At 37.8% G+C, this 17866-nt stretch overlaps 1 protein-coding gene across 2 annotated transcripts in view; it reads left to right on the top strand.

Annotated features, from left to right (window-relative positions):
- The window catches only part of FOCAD (focadhesin), a 311371-nt gene that overhangs the window by 235083 nt on the left and 58422 nt on the right, over positions 1 to 17866 (top strand). For both annotated transcript variants that reach the window (XM_059924644.1, XM_059924643.1), the window contains 6 exons: positions 7 to 95; positions 3252 to 3296; positions 7871 to 7979; positions 10921 to 11037; positions 13562 to 13800; positions 17066 to 17155. In XM_059924644.1, coding sequence (XP_059780627.1) covers positions 7 to 95; positions 3252 to 3296; positions 7871 to 7979; positions 10921 to 11037; positions 13562 to 13800; positions 17066 to 17155 — 689 coding nt within the window. The remainder of the gene's footprint in view (positions 1 to 6; positions 96 to 3251; positions 3297 to 7870; positions 7980 to 10920; positions 11038 to 13561; positions 13801 to 17065; positions 17156 to 17866) is intronic.

Raw genomic sequence — 17866 nt, 5'->3', positions numbered from 1 at the left:
TTGCAGGGGAGGATAGGAGAGCTGGAGTTGCAGTTAAAACATGGAAAAGAAGGACCTGAGGAGGTGCAATACAAAAAAAGCACAGCCTGGCTCTGGTAAGGGGATGGCTTTCTGTGCTCATTATTTGTTATGGGAAATGAACTGTGAGGGAGAAGGTGACCACTTTAAAGGCTTTAATGTTGGAATTTTAACCTCTATATGAGCCTGAAGGGCAAAGGGCTGAAGATGTGATAGGTGTATTTTCTATTTCCTTCCCAGATCAAAGAAGGAGCGCTTTATTCATGGTTTTAAAATATTTTTGTTTTCTAAAGCAGTGTGAAAATGGTTTGTTTTTCCCTATAATTGATCATTTTATATGCTTTTGAATGAAAATTGAGTTTTTCCCATTTAGTCAAGGAATACCCTTCCACTCCCCTGCTCCTCCCTCTGCAAGACATCTTCATTATTAGGAGCAATTTTACCATGTCAAGGCTTTAATTTCTTTGGCAGATGTCCCCCAGTGAATTCCCACTATATTATCTAGAAATGTGTAAGTGCTGGCACATTAAAAGCAATTTAAATTGTTACATGGGTTGTGATGAATACCTTGTCAGATTAATGTTGCAGCAGCCTAAATCTAAGTAAAGTGCCCAGAATCTAAATAGCTTTGCCTGTAGCCACAGGTTTCTTTAATATAAAAATCTGTTCAAAGGTTACTTGGTTTCAGTTTTTTATTTACTAACAATTGGCATATGTAGAAAAGCAGAAGCTGTGTGTGTGTGCGCGTGCGCACATGTACACATGTACGGTTAACTAATTCTATTCTAAGTTACATTTCCTAGATTCATTTAAAAAATAGCAATGCAGTTTAAAACGTTATGACATTGGATTTAAGATTAGAGATTAAGAATTTGGATTTCGCTTCCTATTTGCTATTTTCCTTTACACATAGTTTTAATTTCATCTTCTGAAAATGATAATTTGGGGAGTGGTCTGTTAGCAGTACTCTTCCAAATATACATGGTGACATATGGAATGAAGGATGTGAGAGAGAGATGGAAGTCAAGGATAACTCCAAGATTTTGACTGTGAATAACTAAAAGTATGGAGTTCCCATTTACTAAGATGGGGAAAACTATAGAAAAGCATGTCTGTCTAGGGTAGAAATCAGGTTTGAGACTTGCTAAGCCTGAGATACCTAATTAGACCTGCAGTTTGGAGATATGAAGTAGGTTGTTGACTGTGAGTCTAGAGGTCAGGGGTAAGGTCAGGGCCGGATATATAAATTTGGGAATCATCATCATATCGACTGCATTTAAAATCACAATGCTGGATGAGATCATCTGGGGAATGAGTAAAGATAGAGAAAAGGTCAGAGGACTGAGCCCTGGAGCACGTCAACATTTAGAAATGGGGGACATGATGAGGGAGCCAGTAAAACAGATGGAAGATTAGTGTTGTAGGAAGAAAACCAAGAGAGAATGGAATAGTAAAAGCCACCTAAAAAGCTGAAGGAAGAAAGTGTTTCAAGAAAGGAGCAACCGATTGTGTCAAATGCTGCTCTGAGACTACAAAAGATGGAGACTGAGAGCTGAGCATTAGATTTGGCCTCTTGAAAGTCACTGGTGACCATGAAGGAGCTGTTTTGTAGGAACAAAAGCCAAATTATAGAAGGGTCTAGAGAGTGGAAAGAGATAAACTGGAGTCATAAGTATAAGCTACTCTTCTAAATGAGTTCTGATGTGTGAGAAGCAGTGGAATGGGGCAGTAGCTGGAGGGCTTCTTCTTTTAAGATGGTAGATATTATAGTGTGTTCACAAGCTAAGGGGAGTAATACAAGTGGAGAAGGAAAAATTGGTGATGCAGCAGAGAGAAGGGAGAGTAGGTAAGAGGAGGGAACTAACGGAGGGTGTGGCCCTACCTAGAAGTACAGGCAAGTCATCATCTGTCAATATTTCACGTTGACCAGTAAAAGAATACACTGAATGCACTATACTCCATTTAGGGAGACCAAGATTGGACAATACGTTTTAGAGAAATTTACTGTCAAATGGTTTTATAAAGTACAAGTTTAAGGAGCAGTTTGCAACTATCTGAAAAACTTGGTTCTTAAGAATGACTCATTCTCAAAGAGTGCTGAATAGCTAAGATTTTATTATATTTCAAATGCAAATACAGTTATATTTGCAAAACTTTTATGATAGTTATAAAAACTTTGAATTTCTGAAACTCAAAATATATAGTGAACATGTTTATGATATCATCTTCAGAATGTAAATTTGGCAGTCAATGATTGTTTTTCACTTTATCTCAAGACTCTTATATGAAAAAAACTGTGAATATTTTAATTGAACATACCTTCCTTTAAATCCACAAATCTAAGTATTTTCTTTTAGTTCAATTTTATAACCAACATTTGTTTTTTTTATTGAGGTATGATTGACATTTAACATTATATTAGTTTCACGTATACCATAGCGAACATTTTAAATTTTATTTTGTATACATACATAGTGACAATTCTATTATCTACAATTTGGAAGCAGTAAATTGCTGTTTTGGTGAGCTCTTGTGCAGAAAAGAGAGAATGTTTTAGTTAGTTCGGGCTGCTATAACAAAAATACCATAGACCAGATGGCTTAAACAACAGAATTTATTTCCTACAGTTATGGAGGCTGGGAAACCCTTAATCAAGGTGACAGCAGACCTGGTGCTGGTGAGGGCCTGCTTCCTAAGTTTGCAGATGGCTGCCTTCTCCTCATAGCTTCACATGGCAGAGAGCAGAGAGAAAGCAAGCTCTCTGGTCTCTCTTCTCTCTTCTTATAAGGACACTAATTGCATTCATGAGGGCCCCGCCCTCATGACCTCCCAAAGGCCCCACCTCCAAATACCATACATTCAGAGTTAAGGTTTCAACATGTGAATTTGGGGCAGTGGGACACAAACATTCAGTCCATCACAGAGAATAATATAAAGGACACTTGTATACCCAGCACTCAGTTTAAGAGATGACACCGTGAAAACACTGCCTATACATTAGTTGCATTCACCTCCTTCCCTGCATCTACTAAGTAACCTAAGGACTAGGAAGATGAAACTGTCTTGGAAATGAAGCCCTTATGACAGTTCTTGCACCTTACACTAAAATTCTACATGGAAGTTTTAAGATCTGGAGTCATTGCCAGAGGTTATTATTAATTGATGAATAAGCAAAAAGATTGGTTTCTTGCTCTGCTATAAACTCTCATACCTATTTTCCATCTGTATCACAGGGTTCGAGACATGTTGACTGATGAGGTCACCAAAGCAGCTGCAAAGTAAGATCCATTTATTCTCTTACCAGGAATTTTCTATAAATAGATTTTTTCCTCACAGGTACGAACAATTTCTCCTTTTCTGGCATTTCATTACTTTAAGGATTTAAAGGACTTTTCAGTTATTTTTTAAAAAATCAGTTGTTATCCTTTCTCTTATTCAGTTAATTCTTACTACATGTCTTTCTGTGAAAATATGGAGGAACCAGTATAGGCACATAACTTTACATCAAAGTTGTGCCCATGCTGTACACCTAACAAAATGCCCTGTGCTTTGGCTTAGATTTAAAGGATTGTGATTTAGTACAGGGGAAAAAAAATCTTTGCTAATGTGAATTATGTCTATTTTACAAACAGATGATTAAATCTCAACTGTGAACCGGTAAATAATTTAAGGTAGTACCTCCTTTTTTTCTCCTGGTGTTATTGGGCCCAGGGTAGCTAAATATTGAATTTTTTAATACTAAAAACGAATGTGAAGACCCAGTAAAAAAGCAATTTCCATCATATCCTTATGGTTGTTTTAACAAAAATAACTTGAGTGTTGCTACCTTGAGGTTTTTTATTTATCTTAAGCCAACTCTTACTAAGAAAATTATACCTTAGTGAACTTGCTTGAACAGTCTCTTCCGGTCCCTTTGTTAGCAAGCTGCCTAATTGTTCCTGGTAGTAAGTTACATGTCAGTTACATACACTTCTCCTTTTCACTATTAGCCTTAGCTTGCTGCTGTTTGACTTCCTTTCTTCTTATTCACCAAATAATATAGATATACCTTTGACCCAGAGAATTTCATATGTATTGAAAGTCTATATTATCTAGAAATATTTAACTACAGTTTATTTCTCTCATGTCCTAGAACCTTCTGTAGCTACATAGATTTTGCCTAAAAAACAAAAACCAAAAAACACCACCTACCTTAGAGTTCGCTTTCCACCAGCAATTTCTTAAGCAGGTACTTCGCTCTAAAACCTGATCTCAATACCTGATCACTACTCAGCCTCGTGTCTTCTGAATATAGTGGTAATCCTCCCCTACACTCAATTCCGTGGGAGGCAATGGGAAATATCTGTTGACAAAATGAAAACTAAAGTACAGAGAGGCTTTGATAGGGACTCATTTGTGTCTGTTTATCTAGTTTGGTGAATTGCAGATACAGTGGGAGAGCACTCAGCTGCTTATTGGAGGGGAGGAGGTGCTGGGATGGGGGGCTGCCTTTGACCTTTACCTTTCATAGTTTGTTCTATTATGTAGTCTACTTAGTTCCTGTTAAAAACAGTGCTCTGACATTTGCAACAAAAGCTCAAATGCTGAAGAAACTAGTAGCTTTCTATTAAAACAAACTGTGATTTTGCCTCTCCAGTCGTTTTGGCAGATTCCATTCTAAAATTTTAGTTCACCGAGACTTTAATCTTAGATTTGCAAAGCATCATTTCATGACTAATACCTAGAAAGAGTGTGTTCACATTCTCAGTGGTATGGAGTAAAAATAATTTATGTTCTCATGGTGTTACCTTTTCATCAAATATTTCCGAGTATTTTATAGACCTTATCTTATTAAAGCAATCCTGACAATACTAGGCATGACAGCAAGTGAGCAGGAGATAGTTAAGGTCCAGAGGCTGAGAGATTAATGATAGAGCGGAAGAAAAAATCATTCTGCTGCCTTCTCTTTACTTTTTCCCACTGACTTCCTCCAATCATGTGAGGACCGCATCACCATCTCCTGCCAGCTTAGCCTTCTATTCCTTGGACCATGGCTGCCACTGGCTACTTTGGGCCAATGTAGGGCTTATTTTGTTCTGAGGCATAAATTAAATGTAGGAAGTAAAACACTAGTCACAGGATTAGACTGATTTGCTCATTTGAGAGCATTTTTAAAAGCATCAGGGATAGGACTAAGAATCAGAACACAGACAAAACCTGATTATTGATGTAAATTTATTTTCATTGTTAATAATTAAATAGATTTGAACCTGAAGATAAAAATCCCCAAAGGATTGGGTCACTTTACTAATTTGTAATGTAATACTTTGTCCCTAAGAAAGCATCATTGTAGCTCATCCTTCCTTGAGCTTTTTAATTAGGTTAATGGCATCTGTTTGTTTCAAAGGACAATTTAATTAAAATGTCAGTGGTGTTGCCTAGATAAATACTGCACTGATGCTGACATGTTATTATGCAAATTAGTCACTGCTAGTTGACTGGTAGGGGATAGTTATGTGATCAACAAGGTGAAGAGTTTTTGCTGAACCTATTCTAGAGTTTCACCTGGCCAGCTCCTCCTTGAATTTGTCTCACTGTGTATGTATGCAGTGTCTTCTCTCCATAACTCACTGCAAGGCATGTGGGGAATGAAAAGATGTTCAAGAGCTAGTCACTGGTGGAAGGGAGACGCAAGAGGGAGGAGCTATGGGGATACATGTATATGTATAGCTGATTCACTTTGTTATAAAGCAGAAACTAGCACACCATTGTAAAGCAATTATACTCCAATAAAGATGTTAAAAAAAAAAAAAGAGAGCTAGTCACCATACCTTTATGAAATGTGTAACTTGGCCTAAGCGTGCATTGTGACTGTGGACTAGTTTTTCCTATTCAAAGATTAATGTCCAAATGTGCATTTAGTCTGCATCCAAAGATCTAATTACCAGTGACTTTAAATACATTTTACCCCATTTTACAAGAACAATACATGCTCAGGAATGTCAAGACCAGAGAAATTTTTGAAATACAGTGATTTGGGGCACTGTTTTAAAACTGAAGCTAAATTCTCTTTCAGAATTTCAGGGTTAAAAAGACACTTTTTATGTCATCTTGACTAATAATTTTGTTTTAAAAGATTTTGATACCCAATTTCTGTTGACCATCTAAGAATTTCTCCAGGGTGATAAATTCACTGAGAATTTAAAACTTTTTTTAATCTTACTTCAGGGATTCATGACCACTTTGTAGCAGAACAGGCTTCAAGGTATTCTCAGTTAAAGGAAAGGGGGAATATTAAAATAAAGGATTTAATTTTGATTTTGTTAAATGATTTTCTGGCTAGGGCACCTGGGCATGCCCACATCTTGCCTTGCTTCCTGGTGTTTTATTGTTAACTATAGGAATTCCCAGTAATCCTCACTGCAAAACTGCTTCAACCTCAAGTCTTCCTTTCTGTTTTCTCACCCTGCCCCATCCCTCAGTGTAAATGTTGTTGTCTTATCAATGTATGACGGGCCTCATGGAGGAATGAACGAAGAAGAGATGAACAAAATGATCAAGAGTGCAGAGCAGGCCTTCACTGAGCTTAATCACCCCAGAGTAGGAGAGAGAAGGAAGGAAGGAATGGATGGATTGATAGAACTTGATAATGGCAAGTCCTGAGTTCCATTCTTACCAAATGGAAACAAAAATGCAGGAACACAGGTGTATACTAACCTTTTGCTACTCACTAACTCACATGTTCAGTCATGACTGTGGCCTAGGGCCGGAGACACTAGGCTTGCATGGGGAGCAGGGCTGGAAATCTTCCTCATCCCGTCCATCTGTTCTATTTCTGCACCAGGGTAAGCAAGGGAGTAGTTCTTGGATGTACACACTGATTAAAGTTCAGGTCTCAAGTCCAGGTATGAGGGAGCATTCTCTGCATTTATGGGAACCCACAATCGTAGAACTCCCTGAGAACTGAACTCTCCGATGGTAAGGGTGCTGTGTTGCCTGAGTTCTGTTACGATGAAGTCAGCAAGCCAAGAGCATCTCATCAGTGTCCCACTGCCGATTTTATTCTATAGGCTCACTTTGGAATTATGGAATAATACTAAATGTACATTTTCCAGTGGTAAGTGTATTTAAAAGATTCACTTTTCTTGATACCGAATTTGTAAGTCAAACTTAAGATTTTATTGCCAATATTAGAAAACTACCATTTGAGTGATATAAAAAGACAACTCTCTATCCAAATAGTCTAAAAACAAGCCTTTTTTGCATCTTATCTAGGGTTTCTGAATTATGTTACAGACAGACTTCAAGGTTGCTGGCTTTGGCATATTAAGAGAAAGAAGGGGAAAATGATAATGACGGAGGAAAGCCGCCAGCGTGTCGAGTTGCTGTTAAAGTGTGCCGTCTGAAGTGGTTCACTAGAAGCTGATTCCACACACCAGTGCTTTAGAAAAGCCAGGGGCCAGTTCCATTCTGCTGGGCTTATTCACACAACTGTCCTTTGCTGTGTTTCCAAAACAAATCAATACATTTTTATATTGGCCAAAGATGACACTGAAGAAGAAGAAATGTAAGGTCTAATGATGAAATAAAAATTTTAGGAAGAAGAAGCTTAGATGTATGATCTTATTGGATTTTTTTAAGTTACCCAAAGCATAATGACCATACATTTATAAGAAGAGTTAAAAATCAGCACTAGTGTCAGAAGGAGGAAAGAAGCTGCTGGCATCAGGGAACCAACAGACCTGTGTTTACAAGGCTCTGTGAAGGGATGGAAGTGCTTTTTGACCTCATCTGCCCTCCCTATAATAGCACCTTCTCTTCTCCTGGTTAATGCCCCCAAATCCTCTCTTGGAATTTTTTTCTTTTTAAACAGAGACAGCCCAGTGGTCAAAGGCAACGCGCTGTTAGCCTTAAGCAGCCTTGCTGTCGTCGTTTCCAAACATGAAGCCAGCCTCTCCTCAGACTCTGAGGGGGTCCTGGAGGTGAGTTACGGGTGATTAGAACCAGTTGGCCTTTGGTTGTGTAACGTGTGAAAAGTGAGACTTCTGCTAAAGCCTGGCCCTGAATTTAGGAGGTTACAGTCATTGGCTGTGCTACCCTATGCATCTTTATACTGTAAGCCTTAGTGTCCTCTAAAACACTTTTCTTCGCTGCTTTTCTGTTTTGCTTTCTCCATCACAGTTAAGTGGTCATTTCCATTTGAATGTACCAATTTTATGCAACAGGGCTTGTCTTTGTGTGATTACATCATGGTAACCAATCTTAGGAGGTTAACTAGGCTTACTGAAAGTGAACAGTGATGTCAAAAAAATGATAAATAAGCAGTGTTTACTGACTGAAAAAAATTGCACTTTGCATTTTAATTGTAGATGTCAGTGACAAAGTGCCTATTCATTTTTTGCAAGGCATTTATTTCTTAATTAAACATGTGGCAAGCTGGCCAATGTTGATTTCCAATGTACTTTTTCAGATAATTCATATCTGTCAAAATAAAAAGGCATGGATTTATTCTTTTAAGCCCCGTTTTCTGGTAGCTATCATTATCTGGAGACAATATAGTCAAGTGGTTAAAAAACACAGGCTTTGGAGTAGGAGAGTCCTAGATTTAAATGCTAATACTTGCATTTACTAGCTCTGTGGCTTATTGTTGGTAACCTCACCTTTCAGAGCCTATTTCCCCATCTGTAAAATGGGGATGACAATACTTACCAGATAGGATTATTGTTAGGATTAAATGAAGTAATATATGTAAGGCACAGTGGCTGGTAAATAGTCAGTAATAGTAACTTATCATCAGCATCAGTATATACTTCTTCACTTCTTGCTGCAAAAAATTGGGCTTTATTCAATGCTATTCGGCCTATCTCTGTCCCCACAGAGTGCCCGATGGACCATTTGTATTCTTTTTTCATGGTAGGGTTTTTTGGTTCTTTTTTGGTGGGTTCTTTTTGGGCAAGAAGCCAACTCTAATTTAAATTAAAAAGGAACTAGAAGAATAAGGAATCTGGAATCCCATGGAATTGAAGGCAAAGCTTAAAAACTGAGTTGGGAGAAGAACAGGAGGCAAGCTGGGGAGTCCACGCAGAGGTACTGATGAACCATCTCAGAAGACCACCCCTACTGGGATGGATCGGCTATAGTCATTTACTGTCTTTGCATCACTCACTTAAGATTCGGAATCCCGTGGGTCCCATGCCTACACCTTCAGCAGGGTAGGATGAGTAGCTTGATTGAGCATTTAACCAAGCTTTAAATCATGGAGGAGGGAATTCCCCAAAGGGTGCTATTACCAATAAACAAGAGAATAATGCTGCGTGGTAAAAGCTACAAATGTGTATTACATGTGGGGAAGGGAAGGAGGCCAAGGAGTTATTGCATGAAGGATAAAAATGTAGTTAGTTACCATATGAAAATTTACCTTTAAGCCCAGAATCTTATTTTAATAATGAGAAAGATGAAAATTTTTTAGAGTGGAAACGTTTCATATCTTTGAAAGAGCCGTGGAATACTTTAGCAGAGGCAACATGCTAGGTAGACCTACAACCTAAAAAGTAAACATGCCTTCCTAGCATCCCTTCGTTTTGGTGTTATTTATGTCAGACTACCAGTTGTACAGGTCATTTGCCCCAGTAATAACTGGAGGTCTAACTCAGAGTTTGAGCTCCAGGCCCTTCTATTCTTTATTCCCACAACCTTTGTCCTGTGCTGTGGCACATAGTACACAAAACATTGAGAAGCCTCACAAGCCAAAGATGGGGCTTTGCTTTTATTCTTGATAACCTTGCCTTTGGCTATTACTCAGTATAAACTCAAGATGTCATTATTTGATTAAAGCTGAAGTTTTCAAACTTCATTCAAACCTGCATTTGACCAACAACTAAAGATCTTAAGAAGAAGGTCTTGTCTGATTCAAGGAATTGATTCCAAGGTTTCTTAACACCTCATCGACCTTTATAGTTTGCACCACTTTTGTGTTACCATGTGAGTTAATGAATGTTTTTTGACATCCATGGCCATGAATGATTTTTTTAAAAAATTTTCTTTATTTTTTTGGCCGTGTCAGGTCTTAGTTGTGGTGCATGGGCTCTTCATTGCGGCGTGCGGGTTTTTTCTCTCTCTAGTTGTGTCGCGTGGGCTCCAGAGCATGTAGGCTCTGTAGTTTGCGGCACGTGGGCCCTCTCGTTGAGGTGCACGAACTCAGTAGTTGTCACGCACGCAGGCTTAGTTGCCCCGCTGCATGTGGGATCTTAGTTCCCCGACCAGGGATCGAACCCGTGTCCCCTGCATTGGAAGGCGGATCCTTTACTGCTGGACCACCGGGGAAGTCCCTCATGAATGATTTTTAAAACCAAGTTCTCTTTTTACTGAGCTGGGTTTTGTTGTTGTCGTTGTTTTGTTTTTTGCATTCTCTTTCCTCTTCTTTTCCAAACTGAAGATCATTTATGTTTTCTTACTTGCCTAGGCAAATGTGACGATTCTTGAGTGATAAGTATAGTGATAGTAAGCAGAAATGCTAGAGATGGTAAAAACATCTTGTCAGCTGCTTTATTGAAATGACAAGTCAGAAATGAGAAAGTTTAAGTTGGTTTCTCTGCACATCTCTCCCTTTAACCACCATGTTACCCTCACTGAACACGGGAGAGCTCTAAGGAGCTCCCAGATCTGTTCTGTTTTGCAGCCCTCATCCTCTCACCTCTGCTAAGTCTTGTATGAAAGGTAAGTCTTATTCATGTTGGGGCACAGGTGAGGATGTGTATTTGTCAAATACCTATCTACTTCATGCAGTCCTGGCAGGTGAAGTTTAGTTTTTAATAACAGCACTTCATTCTTTCATACAGAAGGAGGGTGTACCCTGGTTGTAGAAATAAAGTTTAGGTTTTTTCTTTTTTCCCATTATCATTTCATGTTTCCCTTCATCTGCAGGTTCAACCTAATTTCCTTTCAATGAAAGCATGGGTTTCCATGGTGTTTGATACTCTTCTGGTCATTGTCGATAGCCATTACCAACCCAGAGGACAACTTTTCTCCTGGTTTTATTATGTAAGTTCGAGAAATAAAAAATGATTAGAAAACTCAAGAGTTGATTCTTATATCAATTGTTCATGCGAAATCCATGATATAGTGTAAGTCTTAGCCTTAGCTATACATTAGATATAAGTCTCAGCCTTGGCTGTACATTAGAGTCACCTGGGGAACTTTAAATATGTATATATATATATATATACATATTGAAAAAAGAAATACTGATGTATAGGCCTCACCTCTGATGTAATTGCTTGGGAATGGGTCCTGGGTATCAGCGTTTTGGAAGCTTTCTAAGTTATTCTGATGTGTAACCAGAGTCAAGCGCTACAGTTGTAGTAAAATAAACGTTGGCTGAAGATGGAGGACCGTGAGTTTCTGGTCTTAGTTTTTTTCATTGCAGAGTATGTGACCAGGGGAAGTTCAGTTAATCTGTCTGGACCATTGTGTCCTTGTTTATAAAATGAGATGATTGAGCAATATTAGCTACAGTGATTGTAGCCCCAGCTTCACCTCTTATTAGTTTTGTGACTGTTGACCTGACACTTACTTAACCTATCATCTTATTTTCCCTTCCTGTAAAATGAAGGTAAAAATGAATGCTTTGCTAACTTTATAGAAGATTGTGAGGATCAAATTATATAATCTATAGGAAAATGTTTTGAAAATGTGAAATGCTCTATAAATACAAAGTAATATTGTTGATCATAAAAAAGCACCTGTTACTTAATCATTCTCTTTCTTCATGCTTATATGCTAAGATCTGAAGCAAATTGAAAACACACTTTGTTGGTTTAGGTTTCATTTTCCCTTTATTGGCTGTAGTGCATGCTTTATTTCTGTATCTGCATGGAATTATTTTGGTTCTGCCTTATCACTATCCATTGCTTAGGGAATTATAGGGATCATGGGACAATCAGCTGAGTGGCAGAGGATTACAGTTGATTTGAATAAAAATATAGCACAAGTCCTGAACTGTTGCTAAGATCACGATTTTAGCCTGAAACTTCATTGCCTTAGGTCTTCTTTGTACAACATTTTGTGTGCCTCTGTCCTCCTGCCCTTAGGAGGACCTGGTATGTATCCATCTGGGGCTTAGGGTCTGGAACTAGATTGTTTTACTATACTTGAGGACAAAAAATGACTTACTAGATAACGTAGAATTAAATTGGAAGGTAGATTTTGCTCAAAGAAGTACTTTGTTTACGATGATTTGTTTTCTGTGAGAAGTTTTCTTATTTCTTTAATGACGGATGAAAACCTTGTTAACTTATATGGAGGTCTTTGCAGTAGCTGTCTGGTTCAGATATTCAGCAGGACAGGATATTGTATTAGACTTCTAATAGCGCTGCTTAGTTCTTGCAATCCAATAAGAATAATGTCTTTACTAGCCAGTTCGGGGTTGCCTCTTACCTTTGTGATTCTTGCATTATTATACTTTTTCAAAGCCCTGTTTCAAAAGCTACTTTCTTTATTTCCCTTGTCTTAGCAGCTGGGTCATTTTGAGTAGTATCGTCATTGTAATAGTGCTATATTAACTTAAAGAATCCCTTAGTTCATGTTTGCTTTTTATCCTTAAAGTACTAAAGCTTGGAGAGCAAACGAGTATAGAATTAAAAACACTTTTTAATGTGTTTTGACTGCAAGGGACAACACGGCCTTTATGGTGTGTCTGAAAATTTGAAGTGGGTAATACTGAGGAATGATAAACGGTCTTTCTTCCCCACTTGAGACATATTTATAAATTATATAATGTCTGGTGGAGCTCTCTAACACAGGACTCTTGTTGAAGCTGTTCAGATTCAGCTGCCCTGTCATTTTATTAGCGTTGTTATTCGTTTCTTTTCCCATAATTACATATAGGAAAGAAGCATATAGAGCTCTCCGTTTCATTTTGAATAGCTGGTTATTGCTTTGTAACCAGAGGCTTTTAGGATTTCAACTTCCTTTTTAATTAAAAGGAATTAACCCCCTGTAGGAAATAATCCATCTACTGGGAAGCGTTCCCACCAAAAATTTTGGGAGATCTGCCAATAGATCCCTGTGCCAAACTTACACTTATCCCTCTGTAACTAAACTTGAACTGCCCTCACCCTAACCCCTTTTCTTTTCTCTCCCAGAAAACTCCTGGCTTTCTGGACATTTATAATGTGGCTTGGTGGTTTCTGCAAGCTTGGATAGCTTCACTTGGGGTTTCTCATTATATACACATGTGGGCTTTGAAAACACTGATATTGTTTCAGGCTTTATAGTGAGGGAATTCACACCCTTTAAAAGGAGACACTTACAATTTGTTTTTTCAAATTTAAAAGGGTATTATTAGTCAACCGATTGCTTAGTAGCAAATTGTTTTACTAAGAGTAAGATGGTAACCCGTAGGTAAACACAGAAATGGATTTATTTAAAAAAAATTTTTTTTGGGTGGCAAGGATGGATTTAGGAGAAGCTTGCATTGTTGTATAGTGCTTTTGTGATAGGTGTGCGTCCTTCATGTTTTAAACAAAAGGCCAACCCCCTGTTTTCTTTCTTTGGCATGTCCTAGAAATCCTATTCCGGTGAAAACACAGCTAGTGCCATTGCACGTTCTGCGGCCGCCACGGCTTTGTCTCTCCTTGTGCCAGTTTTCATTATCTCTTGCAAAGAGAAGGTTGAGGAAATCCTGAACATGCTGACTGCCAGGTTACCTGGGAAACCAAGTGCTGATGAGTCTCAAGCCGTGCAAATCCACATGGGCCTTGCTTTGGGGATGTTTCTCTCTCGCTTGTGTGAGGAGAAACTCAGGTACAGTTTATTAAAATATTCCTGTTTTTCCCCCTTTGTGACTTATGTGGAGGATTTGTCCCTCTCTCTCCCCCCCTCCCCCGACTCTCTCTCTCTCTCTCTCTCTCTCTCTCTCTCTCTCTCTCACACACACACACACACACACACACACACACACACATTATATCTGAGCAATTCGTGGTGCTCAACTTTTTGAGATGTGCAGCTTGATCCTTTATTCTCCTTTATGAATGAATTTGTCTCTCTGAAATACCATCACATAGACATTAATGTGTTTTAAGGGTTCCTCTTTTTAAAGTGATTGATTACTTGAAAATCATTTCATGCTTAGATGAAAGCCATGTGTAATAGACATGAGGAAAGTCTAATCATATGGTGCTATAAATTTTAAAAAGCTTCTTTTTTTCCCTCTGGTTTATAAGGGTGAAAGTAATTACTTATTCTTTGTTGATATCACTATAAAACGGGAGGAAAAGATCAGGGTACCCCTGTGCCTGAGGGTGCGGGAATCACTGAATCACCTGAGAACTGCATGTACCCAGTTTTAGATATTGCTTTTATCCTGCGCCCTGGCTACATTTTTGTAATCCTTAAAGAGTCTTAATCTCTGCATATTATACTGTGTGCTTTATTCAGTTTGACTGCTCATTTTTAGACTGCTAGCTTTACTCTTGAATGGAGCTAATAGAATATCAAAGACCCAGGTGGAAAATTCCACTAAATGGGAAAGTTTTCTGGTGCACGAATCTACTTTAGTTTTGTTGCTCATTATATTTATTCTTTATTTTATTACCGATCTTAGAATTTTATATATCCAGATTGATTGTACTGTGGCACAACATGAGTATTTGGGGATCATGAATATTTAGATGTCACTGATTTGGAATTTCAGCCCCATTTTCCTGCATTGGAAATAGTAGGGATTGTGGGGAGAGGCATTCTGTTCTGATGTTAGCTGTCCTTAAGCTTCCCTAGTTGGCAGAAATTGTCTGTCCAAAGGCAAGAAATGGTGTTGATGTGGGTAAATTGGGTGATATTATGCTATATTTAGATTTCTGTTTGAAACCAGTGGTTAAGTTTACATTTGTAATTTACATAGTTTTGTGCAAACATCCATATGTGAAACCTTTATGAGAACTGCTATTGATCTAGGGAAATACTGTATTTCAGATGATCATTTTCAGCCCTTGGAAACATCTGTTGGATGATTGGGAAGATTGGCTTAGTCTTTGTGATCATAAATGAAACATTTCCAGAATATTCATTTTGTTCTATTCACCAGTATTAGTACACACAGGCCTGGTTCTGGACGTGAACAAAAAGCTGCCCTTTGCATGTGAATTGACTGTTACATGTCTTGTGTGTGTGACAGAACACAAAGTATTTTTATAGACTTAAAACGTGAAAGTGATTTTTTTTTCCCCTTTGCTTCTATGCTACAAATGGCGGTCTCTTCACCATCTGTGTTCATGTTCTTTCTTCAGTATCTTTTCAAGCTACTTGTTTTACAACTAAAAATGAGCCACGGCAGTTTAATTCCAGACAACTCATTTCATCCTATCCTGGCTCTGGCTCCCTTCTTCCTTAGTTTAGGAGGAGATGCTGCTGGTTTTAGGGCTTGACAAGCTTACATTTGTGGTTAATTTAATTATGCTACCTGGAGAAACCTATGGTGATTCCCCTAAAGCATCCTTTCTGGTTCCTAGGTTGCCTTCCACCCCTATCTACCCTACTGGACTTTGCACCTGCAGGAAACCCTGGGGAAGGACACCAGGAAGCTCTTCCTGAGGCGGACTGCCCACAGAATAACTGCAGATTTTAACTTTGCCATAATGATCCTGTATTTGATAGCATTCTCCTTCTGCCTGGTGTGTTAGTACTACAGCCATTAATAGAATTATTCATGGTTCCCACCTTCCTAATTTCATAGAGCAGAGGAATCTGAAATATTTGCCTTTTAGTACTAATAAATATTTTACTAGATAATGACAGTCTCACCAGATAATGACATTTTTGGAGAAAATTTCAATTTTTCTAAAATTAAAGTAAGTGTTTTGAGGGCTACTAACTCTGAATAATCAATGACATCAAATAAGTGGCCCAAAGTGGCCTCTTAGGAGAACAGGATTAGGACAATATCTTGGTCTCAAGAATGAAAAATCACTTTGTAGAAAAGAATTTTGACATTCAATCCGTCTTTCTTTTTATTTTATTATTTTTTTGCTGAGGCTTATGAAAAATCTCCTGAATTTAAATTCCAGTCTAGAATTTATTCAGAAAAGTATATTATTCCAAAGCTCGCTTCTGTCATAACTCCCAGAGGATACTAGTAGGACCTCTTTAGCATTTGTTTAGGATATTTAAGTACATTTTACTCCAGAGAACAACTATAATAAGACTCATTTAGTTAAAGCTATTCAAATTGTGTGTACCTGTGTGCATGTTTTCTCATTGCAAAATGTACTCCTTCACCTCAGGCAAAACCACTATAGCCTTGGTTGGAGAAGATATTATTTAAAGTGCACTCTGGCTGGCTGGCATTCCTGGGGCTGCATTCCACTCAGCATGGTCTGAGGCAGCAGCAGGAGAGCTGACATGTAGGGACCCCTTGATAATAAAGTGTCGGTGATGAAGCCCACAACTCTGCCTGAAAAAACAGACGTAGACCTACCTTTTAAGTTTTATTTTACTCTAAAAGTCATAGTTCTCACCGAGACAATTACAAAAACCACCTCAATTACTGTATAAAGGCAGAAAAATATAGGGCTGGGTTCCCCCCCCCCTTAAAGAAAAAAAAAAAAGAATAGAACTGAAAACCTCCATATTTGAGACATGAAATCAGAAGTTATAGTCTTTGCAAGAAAGATTTGGAATGATTATTGATAATATCAGCTTAATGGATTAGTAAATATCCTGAAGAAAATCACCTTAGCATTCCTAGAAATAATTTTTTGGAATTCTGAGCGTTGTTCTTATTTTTCAGTGATTTTAAAATTTGAATGAGCTGAGAAAATGCAAAAGTAGCAGTTTTAGGGTTTATTGGTTTGCAAGTGATTATAATGTACGGAAAACCAATTATTGAATAAATTCTCTGACTCAGTTTCTCTGTCTACAAAATACATGTGAATCATATTTGCTACTTTTATATATTTTTTAAAGAAATGCATTTTCAACAAAATATTGAGAGCAAAATATTACATAGTAAATATTTTGGACAGTTGAATGATTTTAAATAATTCATTTTTCCCTCTTGGTCTTTACCCAGTGATATATCTGGCCAACAGATGAACCTTCTTCTGATGAAGTCTTTGGATGCCCTGGAAAATTGCTGCTTTGACACTAGTCTTGAATACAAGTATGTTGATTCCATTCCCTCTTTGATACTCAGAGATTGGTTCTTTCTTTGCCATAAATTTTACATTCTATGGTGAATATTTGTAGGACCTGGTCTTGAATTCCTTTGTGTAGAGATTTCAGTAATAATAAAAAAATCTGTAATTAAAGCTTACTTGTTCTGAAACCCATGTTTCAGAAATAGGCGGTTTGTTTCCATACAAAGCAACAAATGTCATTTTGTGACTGTCGTTAAGTTACCCATACCTTAGATTCTGTCCTGTACTTTACCATATGAGGCGTCTATCTGGGGACTTGTATGTATGACAACCTTTTTAAAATCTGTTGAAAATATTCTTTCAATTTGATTTGACTAAGAGAGTCTTTGACTCATGATTTGGATTTCCCTATGAAATCCAATGTCAGAGGAATCAAAATAGAAACAAGCAGAGGTTACACCAGAGGTTCCCAACCTCCTCAATATTAGTAGATCCCTTCTCCCCCCAAACTTCATGCTTTTAAAATATTTTGTCTGTTAAACTAAATATCATAAGAGTTAATTTATTTTCTCATTCCAGTCATGAAAAACAACAAAAACAAAAAGGAATAATCAGAAAATACAATACAAAATGGTGTTAAACATACTCATTTAGTGAGACATTGAATGTTTTAACTCATCCATGTGGCTTGTGTGGGAAAACATATTGTTTTATTAGGCCTTCTGAAATATTGA

This window comes from Balaenoptera ricei, chromosome 6 (assembly GCF_028023285.1).
Source record: "Balaenoptera ricei isolate mBalRic1 chromosome 6, mBalRic1.hap2, whole genome shotgun sequence".
NCBI lineage: Eukaryota > Metazoa > Chordata > Mammalia > Artiodactyla > Balaenopteridae > Balaenoptera > Balaenoptera ricei.
Note: the sequence above shows the minus strand (reverse complement) of the source record. Positions and strands in the feature narration are given on the sequence as shown.